Source organism: Entelurus aequoreus, linkage group LG03, assembly GCF_033978785.1.
Source record: "Entelurus aequoreus isolate RoL-2023_Sb linkage group LG03, RoL_Eaeq_v1.1, whole genome shotgun sequence".
NCBI lineage: Eukaryota > Metazoa > Chordata > Actinopteri > Syngnathiformes > Syngnathidae > Entelurus > Entelurus aequoreus.
Genome location: NC_084733.1, coordinates 37,820,130 through 37,841,319, shown reverse-complemented (window position 1 = coordinate 37,841,319; position 21,190 = coordinate 37,820,130). Strand labels below are relative to the sequence as shown.

The window sequence follows — 21,190 nt, the reverse complement described above, 5'->3', positions numbered from 1 at the left end:
GCAAGGAATTTAGGGATTTCACCACCTACGGTCCGTAATATCACCAAAGGGTTCAGAGAATCTGGAGAAATCACTGCACGTAAGCAGCTAAGCCCGTGACCTTCGATCCCTCAGGCTGTACTGCATCAACAAGCGACATCAGTGTGTAAAGGATATCACCACATGGGCTCAGGAACACTTCAGAAACCCACTGTCAGTAACTACAGTTGGTCGCTACATCTGTAAGTGCAAGTTAAAACTCTCCTATGCAAGGCGAAAACCGTTTATCAACAACACCCAGAAACGCAGTCGGCTTCGCTGGGCCTGAGCTCATCTAAGATGGACTGATACAAAGTGGAAAAGTGTTCTGATGTCTGACGAGTCCACATTTCAAATTATTTTTGGAAACTGTGGACGTCGTGTCCTCCGGACCAAAGAGGAAAATAACCATCCGGATTGTTATAGGCGCAAATTTTGAAAAGCCAACATCTGTGATGGTATGGGGGTGTATTAGTGCCCAAGACATGGGTAACTTACACATCTGTGAAGGCGCCATTAATGCTGACAGGTACATACAGGTTTTGGAGCAACATATGTTGCCATCCAAGCAACGTTACCATGGACGCCCCTGCTTATTTCAGCAAGACAATGCCAAGCCACGTGTTACATCAACGTGGCTTCATAGTCCAGTAGTCCAGACCTTTCTCCCATTGAAAATGTGTGGCGCATTTTGAAGCCTAAAATACCACAACGGAAACCCCCAGACTGTTGAACAACTTAAGCTGTACATCAAGCAAGAATGGGAAACAATTTCACCTGAGAAGCTTAAAAAATGTGTCTCCTTAGTTCCCAAACGTTTACTGAGTGTTGTTAAAAGGAAAGGCCATGTAACACAGTGGTGAACATGCCCTTTCCAAACTACTTTGGCACGTGTTGCAGCCATGAAATTCTAAGTTAATTATTATTTGCAAAAAAAAAATTAGTTTATGAGCTTGAACATCAAATATCTTGTCTTTGTAGTGCATTCAATTGAATATGGGTTGAAAAGGATTTGCAAATCATTGTATTCCGTTTATATTTACATCTAACACAATTTCCCAACTCATATGGAAACGGGGTTTATATATATATATATATATATATATATATATATATATATATATATATATATATATATATATACATATATATATTGTCCCTGAATCGTATTGGCATCCACAAATTCTGAATCGAATCGAAGTGAAAAATAATCGTTACACCCCTAATTAAAATCATCCATCCATCCATTTTAGAAATAATTGATAACATTAAATATTTAAATCAATAATGAGATAAATCATGATACCAATTATTAATTAAATTAAAAATTCAATAAATAAATCATGAAATAATTAAATGTACTTTTGTATTAAATAATTAATGACACATAAAAAAGGGACAAGCGGTAGAAAATGGATGGATGGATAAAAACGATAGGAATGTGAGATAGTACTAAAAAGCTATAATCAATAAGTCATGTGATAAATTTCAGTGACCAATCCAAACGAAGCTGTGTTGGATTTGTAGAGACATGATTTTATTGAAACCTTTCAAACGCCTGTCAGTGAACTTCTGCATTCCATTACAAAGTCTGTCAGACAATAGAACATGTCCTAAATACAGGGAAGTTGATGTACTCTATAAGGCTGTTTGTTCCGGAATCTTGTCATCCTTCATAGAGAGGGACACTGTGCATATATGTACAGTAGACATACCCTCTATGTCCACAATGTTCTACTTAAGTTTAGTTGTGAGTGTGATGGCTGTGCTCGGTTTAGGAGATGGAAGTTTGCTGAATGCCTTTTATCCAGGAGACATCGTCATTGGAGGACTTTTCCCTCTTCACCTACAAACCAACAGAAGCACAATACCAGGACCTGTCTCCTGCAGCCAGTAAGTCCAACCTCTCACCTTTTTTAATTCCTCTCTAATTACGAATTTATGTTTTTTCCCTGACAGCTATAACTTCCAAATATTTTTACAATCGCAAATGATGATATATGCAATCAGAGAAATTAACCATCGTACGCCAAGGCTTCTCCCTAACATCACGTTGGGATACCACATCTACGACACATGCGGGGATGTCACCTTTGCCATCAGGGCCACCCTTCAGCTCGTCAAGGACCGGTTGGATAGTCGGAAGTGTTTTTTTCCGGAAAATACTCAGTTTGCTCCACCCAATTTGATGGCAGTGATTGGTGAGAGGTTCTCCGAGGTCTCAATCGCCGTTTCACGGGTCATTGCTCTATCTTCAGTGGCTCAGGTTGGTCTTCACTGTTTTTGACATTATCAAATCTTAACCATTATTTGTGAACTTTCAGTGTTTTGTTTTTAACTAGCACGGGACCTATTTAAGTTTACATTTGTATCAATTATGTAAGTAACCAAAAGTTAAAAAAATAACTGGAAAATGATCATACCCCAAGTATTTGAGCACATTCCTTTAAACAACAACAACAATGCAGTCTTTCAGTGCTTTATAGAGCATTCATTTAAATACACATATACTAAAAATGAAGTTATATTTTCTAATGACATTATACAAGCATTTGTATGCCTTAATATATGATATCATTTGTTTAGTTGTTCATTTTCTCCTGCTTATCTTGCATTTTAGGCTAATTGGTGACTTGAAATTGTCTAGCGGTGTGAATGTGAGTGTGAATGGTTAACTAAAGGCTATACTGTATGTGCCCTGTAGTTGGCTGGTGACCAGTTCTAGGTGTACTCAGAGTGTCAGCTGGGATAGGCTCCAGCTTACTCGTAACCCTAATGAGGACAAGCGGTAGAGAAAGTGGATAAATGGATGCATGTACAGTACCCTGACCTGGACTGATTACCAGTCAAACGCAGGGCAGACAAACAATTACAGTATAACTATTAATCCCTCCTATTGACAATACTTAATATATTATTATCATAAACATTAATTATGACTTGAAATCATGAAAGCACTTACAGTAAGTATGGATCCATCTTAACTTAACTTGAATGAACCAAATTTGGTTATTTCCCCATAAAAGTGGGTCAGTGTATGTTTTAGTCTTTACATGTTCTTTTCATGAGTGGGAATTGAAAAACTAATAAATTATTGGTTTAGTTTAATTTCATTATGAAACAAAAATATAAACATTGAAAAACAAAGTGTTCTTCTTTTTCAGTGTCGAAGAGCAACAACTAGACCCAAAACCAATCTTCATTGTATTTTACAAATAGTAAAATCCATATCCATATCCTGACACCAGAACCGGACGTTGCATTTTAAAGACAAGACAGCGGACGAGCCTGTAGGAATAAAACAGTGCGGTGCAATTACCTGCATTTATACATAAAAAACATATTAATTCGGGATACAACACCACAGTTTTTTGTCTTCGGACAGGCCAGTCTGGGTCCCGTCTCTCAGTAGCAACTTCATAAACATATATTTTTGGTCAGTTTTTTTGTTTCTGCTGACTAGTTTTTTTCCAAATATAATGAGAGGCGTAGCACCAAATTTTGGGCCCCTTTATAGACAAGACTCAAAAGGGCCCCCAATGCCATCCTAAACCCACGCGTCGCCGCCCTACACACACACACTTGGTATGTTTACATGCACTAAAAAATACTACATGGATTTGGTTGAAACCAACTATTTAAAAGACATGTAAAAGCATAATAAGGTTTTTGACTATAGAAAATGGGATTGACATATCTAGAACAAATCTAGATAACACCTCCCCTCTTGAATCTGATTCTAAAAAATATATATATTTTTTTTTTTACAAAAAAGTTGTTACGTTCAGTTGGTCTGGAACATCAAGATGCTAAGATGACAGGCATAGTGCAAGTAAAAATGTATTTAATTACAAAAAATAAAGATGTACAGCTGGGACAAGGCGCAAACAATGTAAAGCACAAAGCAAATGATCCAGCCCATAACAAGTATTCTGATTGGCAACCAGGGAAACACCTGTCCCTGGTTGCCAATCGGGAAATGGTGAAGGAACCAGCGCTCAAGGGAAGTGGTGGAGGAAAACAGGAAATGGAAAAAAATAAAAGGACTGGACAGGAAATAAACACAGAAAAAAAGGAAACTAATAATAAAGCCACAACTGTCATGCGGGATAATGTCAAATTATATACAAAGTGGCCAGAATAGGAATTCAGATAATCATATAAACTGTCATTCTTCACTTAAATATGAGTACCAATCTGTCAAGTTTACTCTTTTGCCTCATCCTTGTTCTGAAATGTTGGTGCGGTGTGTGAATCCTTAAAGGTGAGCTTTGACAACGTTACGTCGTCTGTGTTGAGTGACGTGTTCGATGTTAGGTTTGTGGCTATCCAGGTGTAATTAACCATTTTCCAGTGATGAGCAGTAATAAGCTACATGTAGCTAAACTATGTAGTTTAACTACATTTTCCAGTAGCTTGGTGGTAGCTTAGCTACTTTTTTTAACAAATAGCTTTTCTTGTTGCTTTGCTACTTTTAGACTCATATAGCTTTAGCTTACATCAAAGCTACAAGCTACAAAGAGAGAAAATGGACTGTGAATCCAGGCCCAAAAATTTGAAGAAAATACAATGACCTGGATGGATGAGAATATCCATACATACGGAGAAAATCGTTGATGATTGATTGTTGTTCATATGATGAGTCACAATGGGCTAAGGTTAGGGCAAAACATTACAGACTGGTCAATCAGAGGCAAGATAAGGCGGGACATCAAATCGAGTAAGCAAACTCATGACGGCCACGCACTCATGTCACATGATGACGAGGGAGTCGGAGACAGTGTGACGCTTCAAGCTGACGACTAAAAAAAAAAAAAAACACCTGAAAATGTCAGAGGAATTCTCTCACGCAGATTAGATTTTTTCTTTACTAATGAAGATGACGTGCAGGAAACCCACAATAATGTGAGTCCTTGGCCATATTTAGACAAATGTATCATCATCATCATCATCATCATCATCATCATTTTTATTTATCTCCTTCATTGATGTGCATCTTTGATAGACAATTATACCACAATTATTCAGTTACACCGTTACACACCAATGCCTGAGAAGGAGCAGGATGAAGAAAAATCTTATATTTTCCTGCCCCCTTCACATAATACATAGTCTTACTTAATGATATGTGAACCAACAATTACATCCAAATATAACGAAAACAAAACAAAACAAAACAAAACAAAAAAACACAAGTGCAAAACTTCATGAAGTACAAACCGAACAATAATACAAAAGAAGTAATATACAGGTACACCTCACAGGATGATACAAAACAGATACAAAACCAGGCAAAAAACAAGTAAATTAATAAATATAAAGCAAAATGTAAACTCTTATGGCTGTCCATATGATTTTATTGTTCTGTCTTTATATTTTTTTTTCAATTTGAATATATTTTTACAATCTTTTATCTCATTATAAAGAGAATTCCATAGTTTAACCCCCACCACTGATATACACATTTGTTTTAAAGTTGTCCTTGAATACTGATGTTGGAAATGACCTTTTCTTCTATGCTCTTCATTCTCAGAAGTGATGACAAACATTTTTTGTAAATTTGCTGGTAATGTTTTGCTTTTAGCCTTAAACATGACACATAATGTCTGTAACTTTACTAGCTCCTGTAATTTCAATAAACCTGAATTAATGAATAATATGTTAGTGTGTTCTAAGTAATCTACTTTATGAATAATCCTTATAGCTCTTTTCTGTAGTTGATACAATGCCTTTATGTTACTCTTATATGTGTTCCCCCACACTTCCACACAGTAGTTGATATATGGCAATATAAGTGCACAATACAATATACGCATTGCCCTATAATCTAACACATATTTTACCTTATTTAATATAAAAATACTCTTAGACATCTTTTTCCGCAGATGTGCAATATGAGATTTCCATGTCAGACCGTCATCCAGTATCACTCCTAAAAATCTAAGTTCAGAAACCCTTTCAATATCTATTCCATTTATTGACAATTTGATCGTTTCCTCCCTTTTCCTCTTACAAAAAATCATGAACTTTGTTTTTTCTACATTTAATGATAATTTATTGGCATCAAACCATCTCTTAAGTTTAATCATTTCCTGTTCAATAATTTTTGATAATGCTTTTAAGTCGTGTCCCGAACTATAAAAGTTGGTGTCGTCCGCAAATAATACAAATTTCAATAACTTTGATACCTCACATATATCATTAATATATAAAATAAACAATTTTGGTCCCAAAACCGAACCTTGTGGAATTCCACATTCAATCCTCATTTGTTCAGATGTATTACCCATAAAATCCACAAACTCTTGTCTATTATCTAAATAACTTCTTAGCCAGTCTAAAACTACTCCTCTCACACCAAATGAATACAACTTGGACAATAATATAGAATGATCTATAGTATCAAATGCTTTTTTAAGATCGATAAATACCCCTATAGTGTATTTCTTATTATCAGTTGCTGTTGCTATATCCTCAATTATATTCATTACAGCTGAAGCAGTGGATCTATTGGTCCGGAATCCATACTGGCTCTCACTCAACAGCATGTTCTTTTCAATAAAACTATCTAATTTTTTTACAAATATTTTTTCAATTATTTTAGAAAATTGTGACAGTAGTGACACTGGTCTGTAATTAGTGAATCTATGTTTATCTCCCGTTTTAAAGAGTGGAATTACCTTTGCTACCTTCATTTTATTTGGAAAGGTCCCTGTTTGAAAAGAGAGATTAAAAATATAACAAAGAGGTTTGATGATACAGTCAATAGTCTTTTTTACAATTATCATGTCTATACCATCACTGTCTGTTGATGTCTTATTTTTCAGTTTTGTTACCACCGATACAATTTCATTTTCACTAACATCTCCTAGAAGCATGGACTGTAGCACTTTGCTTCCCCCTCTCCATCCACTCTGTATATCTTTATGTTCTCCAATACTCTCTGCCAATTTGGGTCCAACATTCACAAAAAAAGAATTGAATCCGTTTGCCACTTCATTCATATTTGTTATCATCTTATTATCCTCATTGATAAAATGGCTTGGTGGGTTTGTAGGCCCAGATGTTTTTCCTATTACCTTGTTCAGAATATTCCAAGTTCCTTTGATATTGTTTTTATTTTTTTCTAGTAAATTATTATAATATTCTCTTTTTGCTTGTCTCATTATTGTTATCAATTTGTTTTTGTAAACCTTATATTTTGTTTCAGCATCCTTTGTTTTTACTTTTATGAAATCTCTATAAAGTTTGTTTTTCTTTTTACAAGCATTCTGTAGTCCCTTTATAATCCAAGGCTTTTTATTGTAGCTGTCTCTTTGTTTCCATACATTCGGACAATGCTTTTCATACAATGATAAATATATATTAAGAAAAGCCTCATATGCAGCATTTGCTTCTCCCCCATACACCTCATTCCAGTCTGTTTCAAATAAGTCCTTCCTAAACCTATTTATTGCCTCTTCAGTTCTTTTCCTTACATATCTATGAGTTTTTTCCTCCCTCTTTTTATCAATTGGACAGTCATAAGTAAGAAACACAGGTAAGTGGTCACTTATATCATTAATTACTAGTCCACTTTTTATATTATTTTTTATGTCATTTATAAAGATGTGATCAATTAACGTTGCACAATTTGTCGTTATTCTACTGGGTTTGGTGATCAATGGATAAAGCCCTCTACTATATACCACATCCAAGAAGTCTCTTGTTGATTTATTTCTGGGTGAGCTTAGCAGGTCTATGTTATAGTCGCCACACATGACAAATGTTTTATTTTCCTTCACCTTACACAATAATTCTTCCAAACTATCATTAAATGCTTCTACTTTAGACCCAGGTGTCCTATACATACACGTAACAATAACATTTCTCTTCTTTTCTATTTCTACCTCTACAGTTACACATTCAAATAAATCATCAATTACCACTGTCATACATTCCACAGGTCTACATTTCAATTCACAGTCAACAAACAGGGCCACACCTCCTCCCTTCTTGTTTCTTCTACTACAGTGATACAACTCATACCCGTCAATGGAGAAATCGATACCTCTGTCTTTATCGATCCATGTTTCAGAAAGTGCTATTATTTTGAATTTGCCATTTAGAGTCTTCAGGTATTCGTCAATCTTTGAGAAATTTGCATATAAGCTTCTACAGTTGAAATGTATTAAAGAAAATGTATTATCTAAACTAACATTGTCATTGAATTGTTCCTCTGTGTAGTAGTCACATGTAGCATTGATTGAGTTGAACAGATGGTTTTCTGGGTCAACATCATTTTCAAAGTCATACAGTTTATAGTCCATGTATTCAGCTCTTAGAAACTTTTGATTCTCAGTTGTCTCACCTTCTCGCTGCGTAGCCTTCCCCGTCTCCAGCCAAGGATGAGCCGTGTCAGTCATAAGTCTAGCAGGTCTCATCTATATTGATCCAAGTCGCGGAGCTCTCGGATCATGACAACTTTGGCTTCTTCATATGGTCCATTTAGCCGAATCATGATTTTGCAGTTCCGTGTCCATGTTGCTTGTATCTTGTTTTCTTTTCTGAGGATGCGTGCTTGTCTTGCAATGTCAGCGTTCTTCTTGGTAAGATGTTCATTGATGTAAACCCCAGTTCCCTTCAGCTTCCTTCCCTGCCGTAGTAACTCCGTCTTGTGTTTCCGATTTACAAACCGGATCACAATGGCTGGGTTGGTTCTGCTGTCCTTCCTGGGGATAGTATGGCACGCTGAAATGCTGCCACTTTGAAGAGTCATGTTCTTACTGGAAAAAAAGTTAATTACTTGCCGTTCAAGTGTCACAAGTTCGTCTGCCGGGGCTTCGGCGTCCTTGTCAGCGTCCCTGCTGCGAGTCCCGGCCACTCTTGCATATGTGCGATGTTTGGTTTCTAGTCCACTTATAATTAAATCGTCCATTCTGGTGTACTGTTCAATTTCGTCAATTCTTGCTTCTAGGTCAACAATTTTCTTGTCTTTTTCCTTGATGATGTTTTTCAGCATTTTGATTTCGGTCAACAACTCCATGAGTGTGTCTTGCTGTTTGGCCACTGTCCTTACATCCTCCGACAGGGAGTTAAGCGATTTTCTGATCTCCTCCAAGTCTTCCTCGAATTTCTTGTGTTTCGCACTCATTTTCTTAATTCACTTGGTTTTCTTCTTAATTTCAGTTCGGTTTCTTTACTGGCTAAAACTCACAACCCAAATTGCCGAGACGCGTCACTGCACTTTCGCCTTCCCACCGATGGGGTCCCGTCCGGCCTGGCAAGCCTCGCTCCAGCCTCTCTCCTCTCCCGGGCCTCGCCGCAGTCACCTGCCGGTCTCGTCTCCACGAGATGGTCCCGCTGCTGCCAGCCGCTAGCCGTTAGCCGCCAGCCTGGCCTCTCCCTCGCCGCCCTGCTGCCGTCACTTGCCGCCGCGAAAAAGCTGCTGGTCCCGCCGCAGTGAGGTGGTGGTGCCGCCGCTGCTGGCCGGTAGCCGGGCCTCTCCCTGCTTGGTTGGTGCGGGCCTCACTGCTGTGTAGCCGGGCGACGGCGGCATGAGCCTCTTCCTTTCCAGATGTTTCGCGTTCGTTTGTGGCGTGCTGCTGCTCGGCCCCGCTGTGGTCTGCTGTGGCGTGCTGCTGCTCGGCCTCGCCGTGGTCTGCTGTGGCGTGCTGCTGCTCGGCCCCGCCGTGGTCTGCTGTGGCGTGCTGCTGCTCGGCCTCGCCGTGGTCTGCTGTGGCGTGCTGCTGCCAATGTGTTTGTGTATGTGTTTAGAGAAAATGCCCCAAACCTTAATTTGTAGTTGTTTACTCTGTCAACCAAAATCATAACTGCACCCTTATCAAAAATGTGGAACACAAATTTAGGAACACACATTAAGGTGAGTTGAGTTCTTGAAAAGTTTTACTGCACATAACTATTACCAACTGTTCCCAAACAACACACAGGTCATTGCTATTTTGTCAAGATATAGATACAAACTGTAGATGCTGTTTTTTACTGTAGGTAGAGAAAATGAATAACATTATAGGGGTGGGACAAAGAAAAATGAAACTAAATACAGTGGGGGGCGGGGACCCCTAGAGGTAGTTAAAGTTAAAGTTAAAGTACCAATGATTGTCACACACACACACTAGTTGTAGGGTATCCCCAGCTAAATGACAGATAGTTAATAGTAATGGAACCTTATTGGGTCCATTTGTACACTCTCTGTTACATTAACATTGATAATATACATGTGGGCCCATAGATAGAAATGCTGTTAAATGTAGCTTTGATGTAGCAAGCTACTTTTGCCGTGTAGCCTGTAGTGTAGCTTGCAACAATTACATTTAATCGAGAGTAACTTGTAGCTTAGCTTACTACATTTTCCAAGTAGCTTGCCCAAGCAAACTTATTATGGTTATTATGGTTACCTTATTATTATTACAAAAGTCCAGGCAGAGGCACCCCTGTGCTTGTACAACCCTTGCCCCTAGATATAGTTATTGCTTTTTGAAACAAAAAAAGAAGAACGCTTTGTTTTACAATTTTTTTGGGGTATTTCAAAATAATACTCATATTCACCAAACATATTTTGTTTTTTAATTCCCATTTAGGAAAGTACAATTCAATGACCAAAGGCTACCATAACCAATTGTTGTTTAGAGAGAAATGCTAATGAGGTTTGTCCTTCTTGTGTGACGCAGATTAGCTACGCATCAACGAGTGAGCTACTCAGCAGGAAGTTGAAGTTCCCCACTTTTCTGCGAACAATATCTAGTGATGAATATCAGACAAAGGCCATTACCGAGCTGGTGAGGGAGTTCAACTGGAAATCTGTGGCCATCATAGGAAGTGACGACGAGTACGGAAAGTATGGCAGTGATCGACTCGCACAACTCTTCAGAGAGATGAAGGACGTCTGCATTGAATTCATCGACATCCTGCCTGGTTACTTTTCCCAGAATAATTCCCAAACCCATAAGAAGATGTCAGTCCTTGTGGACAACATCAATAAATCCACTGCTGAGGCAGTAATCGTTTTTACCAAGGAGTCCAATGTTGATATCGTCATAGAATCTGCAATTAAACACAAGCTGAACAGAACGTGGATAGCAAGTGACTCTTGGTCCAGCTCCACAAAGCTGGCTACTTTGCCAGGCATTGACATGGCAGGACTGGTGTTTGGATTCAACTCTAAGAGGAATTCAGTTGCCGGGTTTAAAGATTATGTTATGTCCATGTTCAACGGAACGACGAATGCCCTCCTGGATTATCACTTGACTCATTACCCACTTTGTTCCAACGGGTCACACCTGGACGCCAACTGCACACACAGCAAACAGGAGTCAGGACAATGTGTGGACATAGGATGCTTGACCAATCACATCGACCAGGGAGAAAAATACAACATCTACTTAGCTGTGCAAGTCATTGCAGAGGGGCTACGACGCCTGCTTAAATGTGACAGCCAGCGATGTGAACGCGGCGATGACTTCACTCCCTTGGAGGTAATATGAGTATGAATAAGACCTTTAGTCAAGCAGGCATACAGTTGTGGTCAGAAGTTTACATACGTAATCTAATTGGGTCAATATTATACATGCAGGTTCAAATAGACTTCAGTAACTCACCTGGTCCAGCCCCTGCTTTCATTCTGCCCAGGACTCAAACCTGGGTCCTCCTAAATGACAAGCGTGCTTGGGACCAAGCTAAGCCCTAGCTTTCAACTCGGTGTACAGTGGAAGATCTTCAAGGGGAACGGCAGTTTTTAGGGGAAATTTGCCTATCAGTCCCAATCCTTATACAAGACAAGAGCACATATGTTTTTATGTTTTAATGCATTCTAACTAGTAAATAAATGCGATCAAAAGTCTGCTTACAATGTAGCCTACGGGAGTTGCTCTATTCTGCCTATAAAGCACTTAAAAAAAACATCCAAACACTTCCATCAGCGTTTTATTTAACCACTGTAATGTAGTAATAGGCACATTCATGATAATATTTAATAATTACGTATTGTTCTCATTTTAAGCATACGCGGCGCAATAATTTCAAAAACGCATCACAACATTTGCTTTTTCCTTCCACAACATCGCTGATTACTACTCACTGCAGACTTCATGAGAGCCAAACATAAAAAAAACATTACTTACAAGGTCTGCTGTCATTAGGATCCCGACTTTTAGGATGTTGATATATTCCCGTTTAGATGAAGAATGACTCATAATATTTGCGAATAAAAGCATCTTTTTGTGTCTTTCTCGCCATCTCCGGGTCTAAATTGGCTGTCAAAGTGTACCAACTTGTCGGATTATGTCCTCATCCTTCTACCATCAAGGTGAGATGCATTTTATAATCTAGAACAGTGGTCACCAACCCGTTGATCACAATTGACCAGTCAATCTTTGAGACCTTATTGGTTGATCGTGAAAATATTAGGGGAATTTTTTTTTAAATTAATATCACATCAGTGACACCCCCACCCAGAGAGTGAACAACAGACCCACCAACAGACATACATTTTAACCCCTGAACTAGGGCTGGGCGATATGGCCTTTTTTTAATATCTCAATATTTTTAGGCCATGTCACGATACACGATATATATCTCGATATTTTGCCTTAGCCTTGAATGAACACTTGATGCATAGAATCACACCAGTATGATGATTCTATGTGTCTACATTAAAACATTCTTGTTCATACTGCATTAATATATGCTCATTTTAAACTTTCATGCACAGAGGGAAATCACAACTAAGTCCATTGACCAAAACTGTATTTATTAAACAGTTATTAAGCAGTGGCACAAACATTCATGTCATTTCAAAACAGAAAGTGCAAGATTGTCAGAGACATTTAAAACAAGCTATTAGTGCACTTTTGTGCATGATGTCACTAAGATAACATATCAAAACAACACTAAATTAAAATGCACTTTTCGTAAAGAACGCCACTACAATAGTTTAAAACAAATAAAGTGCACTTTTGTGCATGATATCACACAAGATATTTCATTAACTGTCAAATAAAAATGAGCTGCATAATAGGAAATCAAATAGTGTATGTCTTTCGCTATGTGGTAGGTTCCTGCGGACGTTATCTCCTTCTGTTGTTGACTATTTTTTTCATACGGTGTTGATGTGGAAATGGTTGCCTCTGCATTTTGTTGGTGTGGCACCGAACGGAGATGTTGACATGCAGAGTTTCAAACACTCTTCATTCTCTAGCGGGTGACTTTTCAAATGATGCTACATATTAGCAGTAATGCTACTTTTTGTAGCAACGCTTTTGCCCCACACTTGACAAATTACAGTTGTCTGTTCGACATATTCCCGCTTGAAGCCAAACCACCGTCAGACGATGGACCCCCTGCTGTTTTTCTTGGGAATTAATTCTTGCTTCATTTGTTACCAGATGTGCACTTTCTTTCTCTCGTATTACCACTTGCACCACAGCTAACGTTACCCATGCCGCTACCTCTCTGCTCCATGAGGGCGTATACGTATGTGACGTATGTAAGAAGGTGCGCTTGTTTTATCTCTCTGTGAGAAGGAGAGACAAGAAAGAGTGAGAAACGCCTGTAGTGTAATGCCAGCTGCTAAAAGCAACTGCGTGAGAACGTATACTCGAATATCACGATATAGTCATTTTCTATATCGCACAGAGCAAACCCGCGATATATCGAGTATATTCGATATATCGCCCAGCCCCAGTTTTAGAATATATTGGAAACTCAAGACAGCCATGACATTATGTTCTTTACAACTGTATGCAAACTTTTAACCACAACTGTATATATAAACACACACACAAATATATATAAAACATAGTTGATGCAGGGGTAGATCTTGATTTGATTTTGGGCTGAGACCAGGGATTTTGGGCTTGAAAATGTTGGTGACCACTAATCTAGAATAAACTTTCACGAGCTCCGAGGTGAGGAAGCAGCTCACCAGCTGATGATGTCAATATAGCAGTATAAGCTATAGTTAGCGCTCTGTGATCATGGCGCCACTAAATATAGTTGGCTTGCGTTAGCACTTGCAATAACAATATAACGAATACTTGGTTAATATTCAGGTCATAAAATGTAAATGGAGTATGTGGCGGTTTTTGGATGGTTATTTAGAGGGCTTTACAGGCGGAATAGACTTGACTCCATTGTAAGATTACTTTTATTTATGAGTTAGAATGCATTAAAAAAAGAAAAACATGTGTTTTTGTCCCTCATAATGATTGTGAATTACAGTATAGGCAAAATTCCTAAAAAAAAAAGTGTAGTTCGCCTCTAAGGTGCCAGGGAGTTACCTTTTTAACAGCAGAACAGAGTACTTTGCATTTGTTGCATCATTAATCCTTTCCTTGGCAAAGATCTCTCCTGTATGGTGCCTGTGAAGGGTCACAACAAACCCAAACACCACAACAAATGCAAACACCACAATATAACAGGATAAAGTCACAACACAACAATTTTGAGCACAACACAACAACTTTAATCCAGAACACAATTGCAAAAGCCACTACAAATGCAAAACCCACAACACAACATTAGGCCACGACAAAAAAACCTAAAGCCCCGACACAACAATTTTGCGTCACAGCATAACATAAATTCACAACACAACACTTTTCAGCCACAACGTCATTGCAAATAGCAACCACAAATGCAAAGGCCGCAACACAACAACCTAAAGCCACAACACAATTGCAAAAGCCACTACAACTGCGAACACCACAACATAACATAAAGCCATGACACAACAAATTTATGCCACAACCCAAAAACTTTCAGCCTCAACACGATTGCAAAAGCCACAACAAATGCAAACGCCACAGCACAACAACATAAAGCCACGACACAACAACTTTCAGCCACAACACGATTGCATGAGCCATTACAACTGCAAGCACCAAAACACAACCACTTCACGCCACAACTCAAGCACACAAGGCCAAAACACAACATTAAGCGACAACGGAAGTGTCAGCAGTTTTGCCGATGGCCCAAATAGCGGAAAGGTGAAGAAGTTTTCATGAACAAAGTTGGAAAACTATGTGAAAGGAAGTTATTGTGATTAATGTCACTTTCTTGTGACCTCTGTTGTGTCTGTCAAAACCGCTCAATGTTTTTAAATTGTGTCATAAAGTTGTTGTGTTGTGGCATTTGCAATTATTGTGACATTTCTGAGCCACCGTACTCACTGGTATGCACGCGTGTATGAGAAAGCCATGAAAGCTAATCTAACATTTGCTTCAATCTGTGAGGATAGCATTCACATCAATAAACAAAGACTGAGTCACCAATGTGTGGGATGCTTAGTTTGGGCACCAGTGGAATGATGTTTTGGCGACAACCGAATCATATGAAAAGTGGGCTGTACAAAAACCAAGGTTTGACTGTATATGATTTGAACTTAAGAAAACTTGCTTTGTCTAGATATAAAGTGCAGTTTTGTTCATGTTTGACTCCCCAGCTTCTCATGGAAATCAAGAAGGTCAACTTTACTGTGGACACCACCCATATATTTTTTGATGCCAATGGGGATCCCAGTTTAGGATACGACATTTTATACTGGGACATGTCAGCCAAGACACGGTTAAAAGTCATTCAAATAATTGGCGAGTACTGGCCAAACGGAACTATCCGAGTCCCGCGTGACTTGGTACTAAAGATGCACAATGTGAAGGTGAGCTTAATTTCCTTATTTGAACGGAAGTCCTGTTTGCTGACTCACTCTCGTCATACAGGTAACTGCTTACAACTGCTCCAAAACCTGCGCACCTGGACAAGAGTTGAAGAAGCAGAATGTAAAGTTGAAATGCTGCCATGATTGTGTTCCGTGTGCAGAGGGAGAATTTTCCACTGGACAAGGTAAGGTTTTATGAGTATAGGGCCCTACTCTCCCGTTTGTGTTTTTTTATGCGCTTGAAGTTAGGCAAGTTTCTGTATTCTCCCATCCAGCCTGAGTGAGGACACACCACTCAGCGTAAATTAGGCACAAGACTGGACGCCTTTTTTTGTGTAAATTATGGAACATGAAGTCTTTCAGTGCTTTATAGAGCATTCATTTAAATACACATATAATCAAAATGAAGTTATATTTTCTAATGACATTATACTAGCATTTGTATGCCTTAATATATGATATAATTTGTTTAGTTGTTCATTTTCTCCTGCTTATCTTGCATTTTAGGCTAATTGGTGATTTGAAATTGTCTAGCGGTGTGAATGTGAGTGTGAATGGTTAACTAAAGGCTATACTGTATGTGCCCTGTAGTTGGCTGGTGACCAGTTCTAGGTGTACTCAGGGTGTCAGCTGGGATAGGCTCCAGCTTACTCGTAACCCTAATGAGGACAAGCGGTAGAGAAAGTGGATAAATGGATGCATGTACAGTACCCTGACCTGGACTAATTACCAGTCAAACGCAGGGCAGACAAACAATTACAGTATAACTATTAATCCCTCCTATTGACAATACTTAATATATTGTTATGATAAACATTAATTATGACTTGAAATCATGAAAGCACTTAAATATGGATCCATCTCAACTTAACTTGAATAAACCAAATTTAGTTATTTCCCCATAAAAGTGGGTCAGTGTATGTTTTAGTCATTACATGTTCTTTTCATGAGTGAGAATTGAAAAACTAATAAATTATTGGTTTAGTTTAATTTCATTATGAAACAAAAAAATAAACATTGAAAAACAAAGTGTTCTTCTTTTTCAGTGTCGAAGAGCAACAACTAGACCCAAAACCAATCTTCATTGTATTTTACAAATAATAAAATCCATATCCATATTCAGACACCAGAACCGGACGTTGCATTTTAAAGACAAGACAGCGGACGAGCCTGTAGGAATAAAACAGTGCGGTGTAATTACCTGCATTTATACATAAAAAACATATTAATTCGGGATACAACACCACAGTTTTTTGTCTTCGGACAGGCCAGTCTGGGTCCCGTCTCTCAGTAGCAACTTCATAAACATATATTTTTGGTCAGTTTTTTTGTTTCTGCTGACTAGTTTTTTTCCAAATATAATGAGAGGCGTAGCACCAAATTTTGGGCCCCTTTATAGACAAGACTCAAAAGGGCCCCCAATGCCATCCTAAACCCACGCGTCGCCGCCCTACACACACACACTTGGTATGTTTACATGCACTAAAAAATACTACATGGATTTGGTTGAAACCAACTATTTAAAAGACATGTAAAAGCATAATAAGGTTTTTGACTATAGAAAATGGGATTAACATATCTAGAACAAATCTAGATAACACCTCCCCTCTTGAATCTGATTCTAAAAAATATATATATATATATATATTTTTTTTTTTACAAAAAAGTTGTTACGTTCAGTTGGTCTGGAACATCAAGATGCTAAGATGACAGGCATAGTGCAAGTAAAAATGTATTTAATTACAAAAAATAAAGATGTACAGCTGGGACAAGGCGCAAACAATGTAAAGCACAAAGCAAATGATCCAGCCCGTAGCAAGCATTCTGATTGGCAACCAGGGAAACACCTGTCCCTGGTTGCCAATCGGGAAATGGTGAAGGAGCCAGCGCTGAAGGGAAGTGGTGGAGGCAAACAGGAAATGGAAAAAAATAAAAGGACTGGACAGGAAATAAACACAGAAAAAAAGGAAACTAATAATAAAGCCACAACTGTCATGCGGGATAATGTCAAATTATATACAAAGTGGCCAGAATAGGAATTTAGATAATCATATAAACTGTCATTCTTCACTTAAATATGAGTACTAATCTGTCAAGTTTACTCTTTTGCCTCATCTTTGTTCTGAAATGTTGGTGCGGTAAATTATGGAACATGAAGTTTGACTAACGCTTGTGAATGTCATTGAAATCCATGAAAGGGATAACACTTGAAATTTTAAAAGTCTGTGTCAATCCAGGGTGTTCTTATACGTTTGTATGTGTCGCAATGGTGATGTAGTGTGTGTATGCACGCTACAACAGCTTCTTCTTCCTGGCTGGATGTGAAGAATAATCCGTAGATTAAACTTTGTTTCACTCCTCATGATGTTATTTGTGATGTTGAAAGTTCTGTTTAGTACAAATGTTTTTGAAGCCGTGACAAGTCAAATGGGCTTAGTAGACACTTTTTGTGTGTGTGCACTTGGAGGAGCGTGACAGTTTGATATCAACAGTCAAAAAAACAATCAAATCAACTGACAGATGCTACATTATACATGTATTATCTGTTGAATATACACATAGTTTAATAATCATAATCATGTCCAGATTAATGGAACCTCAGTTATTACCAGGATGTCCAAACAGGGCAGATATATGTGGGGTGCCCTCATGACTCAAGAAACATTTATATCACAAATAATTCAGAGTGACGTTATATGGTGCTTTTATTCTCATCTCAATATTTCCAGGTTTCTCCAATTGAAGTGATCAGAATGGGTTTGATAGTTTTCTGGAAGTTTCTTTTAACATTTTATTAAGTGTTTGTGTACACTGCATTCAAACTTCAAGTGCAATTTGATGTTTCACCTTCCCGGGGTGACTGCCGTTGGACTTATTCCACCCACAGAGGTGTGTAGGAACAGAAGTACACAAGTAGATGGGAGAATACACCTAAGGCCAGAATTGACAGTGAAACCCCACATTTTAGGGTTGCTCCACCAAAAAGAGTGCATCTTGGATGAAGGCGCACGGCAACAGATTTTAGTCGAGGTAGAGAAAGCTGCAGCAATTGTGCACTTTTTTTCCACACAGCATATGTGAGAATAGAACCAAAAGATATTACTATGAGTCACTTTAAGTACTTAAAACTTGCATACATTTCTTGAAACTCTGTTTTGATCCCAATTCTGCCTTTCCTTCCACAGGTGGGGAGTGTAAACGCTGCATGACAAATGAGTATTCGTCTCCTAAAAAGGACGAATGTTTAAAAAAAACAATTGAGTTCCTGGACTGGTCGAATGTGTTCATAATCATTTTAAGTACGTTGGGCGGCTTAGGGATTATTTTAACGATTATGTTTGCAGTTTTGTTTGCCATCCATCATAACACGCCCATCGTGAAGGCAGTGGGAGGGTATTTGTGTTTTTTGGAGCTTTTTTCTCTGCTGACATGCTTTTGCCTCACATTTAGTTTTCCAGGGAAGCCCACTGTGGCCTCCTGCATGATCGGAATGCCTCTCTTTGGAATAGCCTTTTCTCTCTGCATCTCTTGTATTCTGGCAAACCTGCTGCAAATCTTAGTGGGTTTTATGTTTGACTTGAAGACAAAGTCGTGGTTGAACAAGCTCAACCACCCGGTGGCTGTCGTCGCAGTGGTAACTGGAATACAGTTGGCTTTGTGTGTGCCATGGCTGTGCCTTTACCCTCCATTACCAAGGCAGACCAGTTTAGCTAAGAGTATCCTGCTGCAATGCCATAAAGGCTCCACCAATTTTTTCATCTCCATGTTGAGCTACAACGCTCTTTTGGCCCTTATTTGTTTCCTGTTTGCATTCAAAGGGAAGCGGTTGCCAGATTTGTACAAGAATGCAAGTTTAGTCGCCATTAGTATGCTGCTGTATTTAATCATCTGGGTCCTTTTCATCCCCATATACATCTACTTGTTCGGCGTGTACAAACAAGCCATTGAGAGCGCTGCCATTCTCGTTTCTAGCTACAGCATTCTTTGCTGTCACCTGGCTCCCAAGTGTTACATTATGGTGTTAAGGAAGGAAATCAATGACAAGAAAGCCATCACTGAGTATATTCGGAAGCATTATGAGGAGAAAGGGATCCCTGTGGTTAAATAACATTGAGATACTTTTAACTTCATATGTAATTTCTGCTGCGTTTATCCTGGTCAACCACATTGCTGTTATCCTTTTATCAGTGGCGGGCCGTGCGTTTCCCACCTAGGCCTTCAGTGATACCCCACTTCAATGATGAACTCTCAAAATACCATCATTTATGTCACCACATGACCATTGCTGGAGAAATGCTATACAGAAACACATTTACGCACTACTGGGCATTGAACAAAACGGGTTATTTTCTGGCACATTTAAAAATAAATTTAAAAAAACGCATCAGCAATTAAAACATATCTTATGTGGTACTGTCAAGACTAAAATTGCAAAAAACATTTTAAATGTGAAAAAAATAAAGAAATAAAATATCTGAACTCACATTTCATCGACAGCTGAGCTAGCTTCCAGGGTTGGTTGACATTGTCTCACAAGATGTAGTTTCTCTTTAAATATCCATCCATCCATCCATCAATTTTCTACCACTTGTCCATTTATCGTTCTTGAAAATGGCTTTGAAAATATATGTCTTGTCTTGTCTAATCATAAAAGATGCAGACGAGGTGTGTTGGCTGAGTTTCTTAAAGTTTACTCCACAAGGTGCTCGTCAATAACATCCAGCTGCCGGCAACAACCTAAACGGGGCTACTGCACATGCTCTACGCCAGTCTTTTTCAACCACTGTGCCGCGGCACACCAGTGTGCCGTGAGATACAGCCTTGTGTGCCGTGGGAGATTCAGATACAGTTTCACCTATTTGGGTTAAAAGTATATTTTGCAAACCAGTAATTATAATCTGCAAATATTGTGCCGTTGTTGAGTGTCGGCGCTGTCTAGAGCTCGGCAGAGTAACCGTGTAATACTCTTCCTTATCAGTAGGTGGCAGCAGGTAGCTAATTGCTTTGTAGATGTCGGAAACAGCGGGAGGCAGCGTGCAGGTAAAAAGGTGTTTAATGCTTAAACCAAAAATAAACAAAAGGTGAGTGCCTCTAAGAAAAGGCATTGAAGCTTAGGGAAGGCTATGCAGAACGAAACTAAAACTGAACTGGCTTCAAAGTAAACAAAAACAGATTGCTGGATGACAGCAAAGACTTCCTGTGGAGCAAAGACGGCGTCCACAATGTACATCCGTACATGACATGACAATCAACAATGTCCCCACAAAGAAGGATAAAAACAACTGAAATATTCTTGATTGCTAAAACAAAGCAGATGCGGGAAATATCGCTCAAAGGAAGACATGAAACTGCTACAGGGAAATACCGAAAAAAGAGGAAAAAGCCACCAAAATAGGAGCGCAAGACAAGAACTAAAACACTACACATGGTAAAACAGCAAAAAACTCCAAATAAGTCAGGGCGTGATGTGACAGGTGGTGACAGTACACCTACTTTGAGACAAGAGCTACATTGATG

General features: G+C 38.7%; 1 protein-coding gene across 1 annotated transcript; it reads left to right on the top strand.

Moving 5' to 3' along the window:
- The first annotated feature begins 1,777 nt into the window (after positions 1-1,777).
- On the top strand, positions 1,778-19,798 carry LOC133645912 (G-protein coupled receptor family C group 6 member A-like). Its single transcript, XM_062040841.1, has 6 exons — positions 1,778-1,911; positions 1,978-2,284; positions 10,689-11,492; positions 15,461-15,673; positions 15,735-15,858; positions 18,859-19,798. Exons 1-6 carry the CDS (start codon positions 1,778-1,780, stop codon positions 19,779-19,781), a joined length of 2,505 nt encoding a protein of 834 aa, XP_061896825.1. The 3' UTR covers positions 19,782-19,798.
- Positions 19,799-21,190: the final 1,392 nt, after the last annotated feature.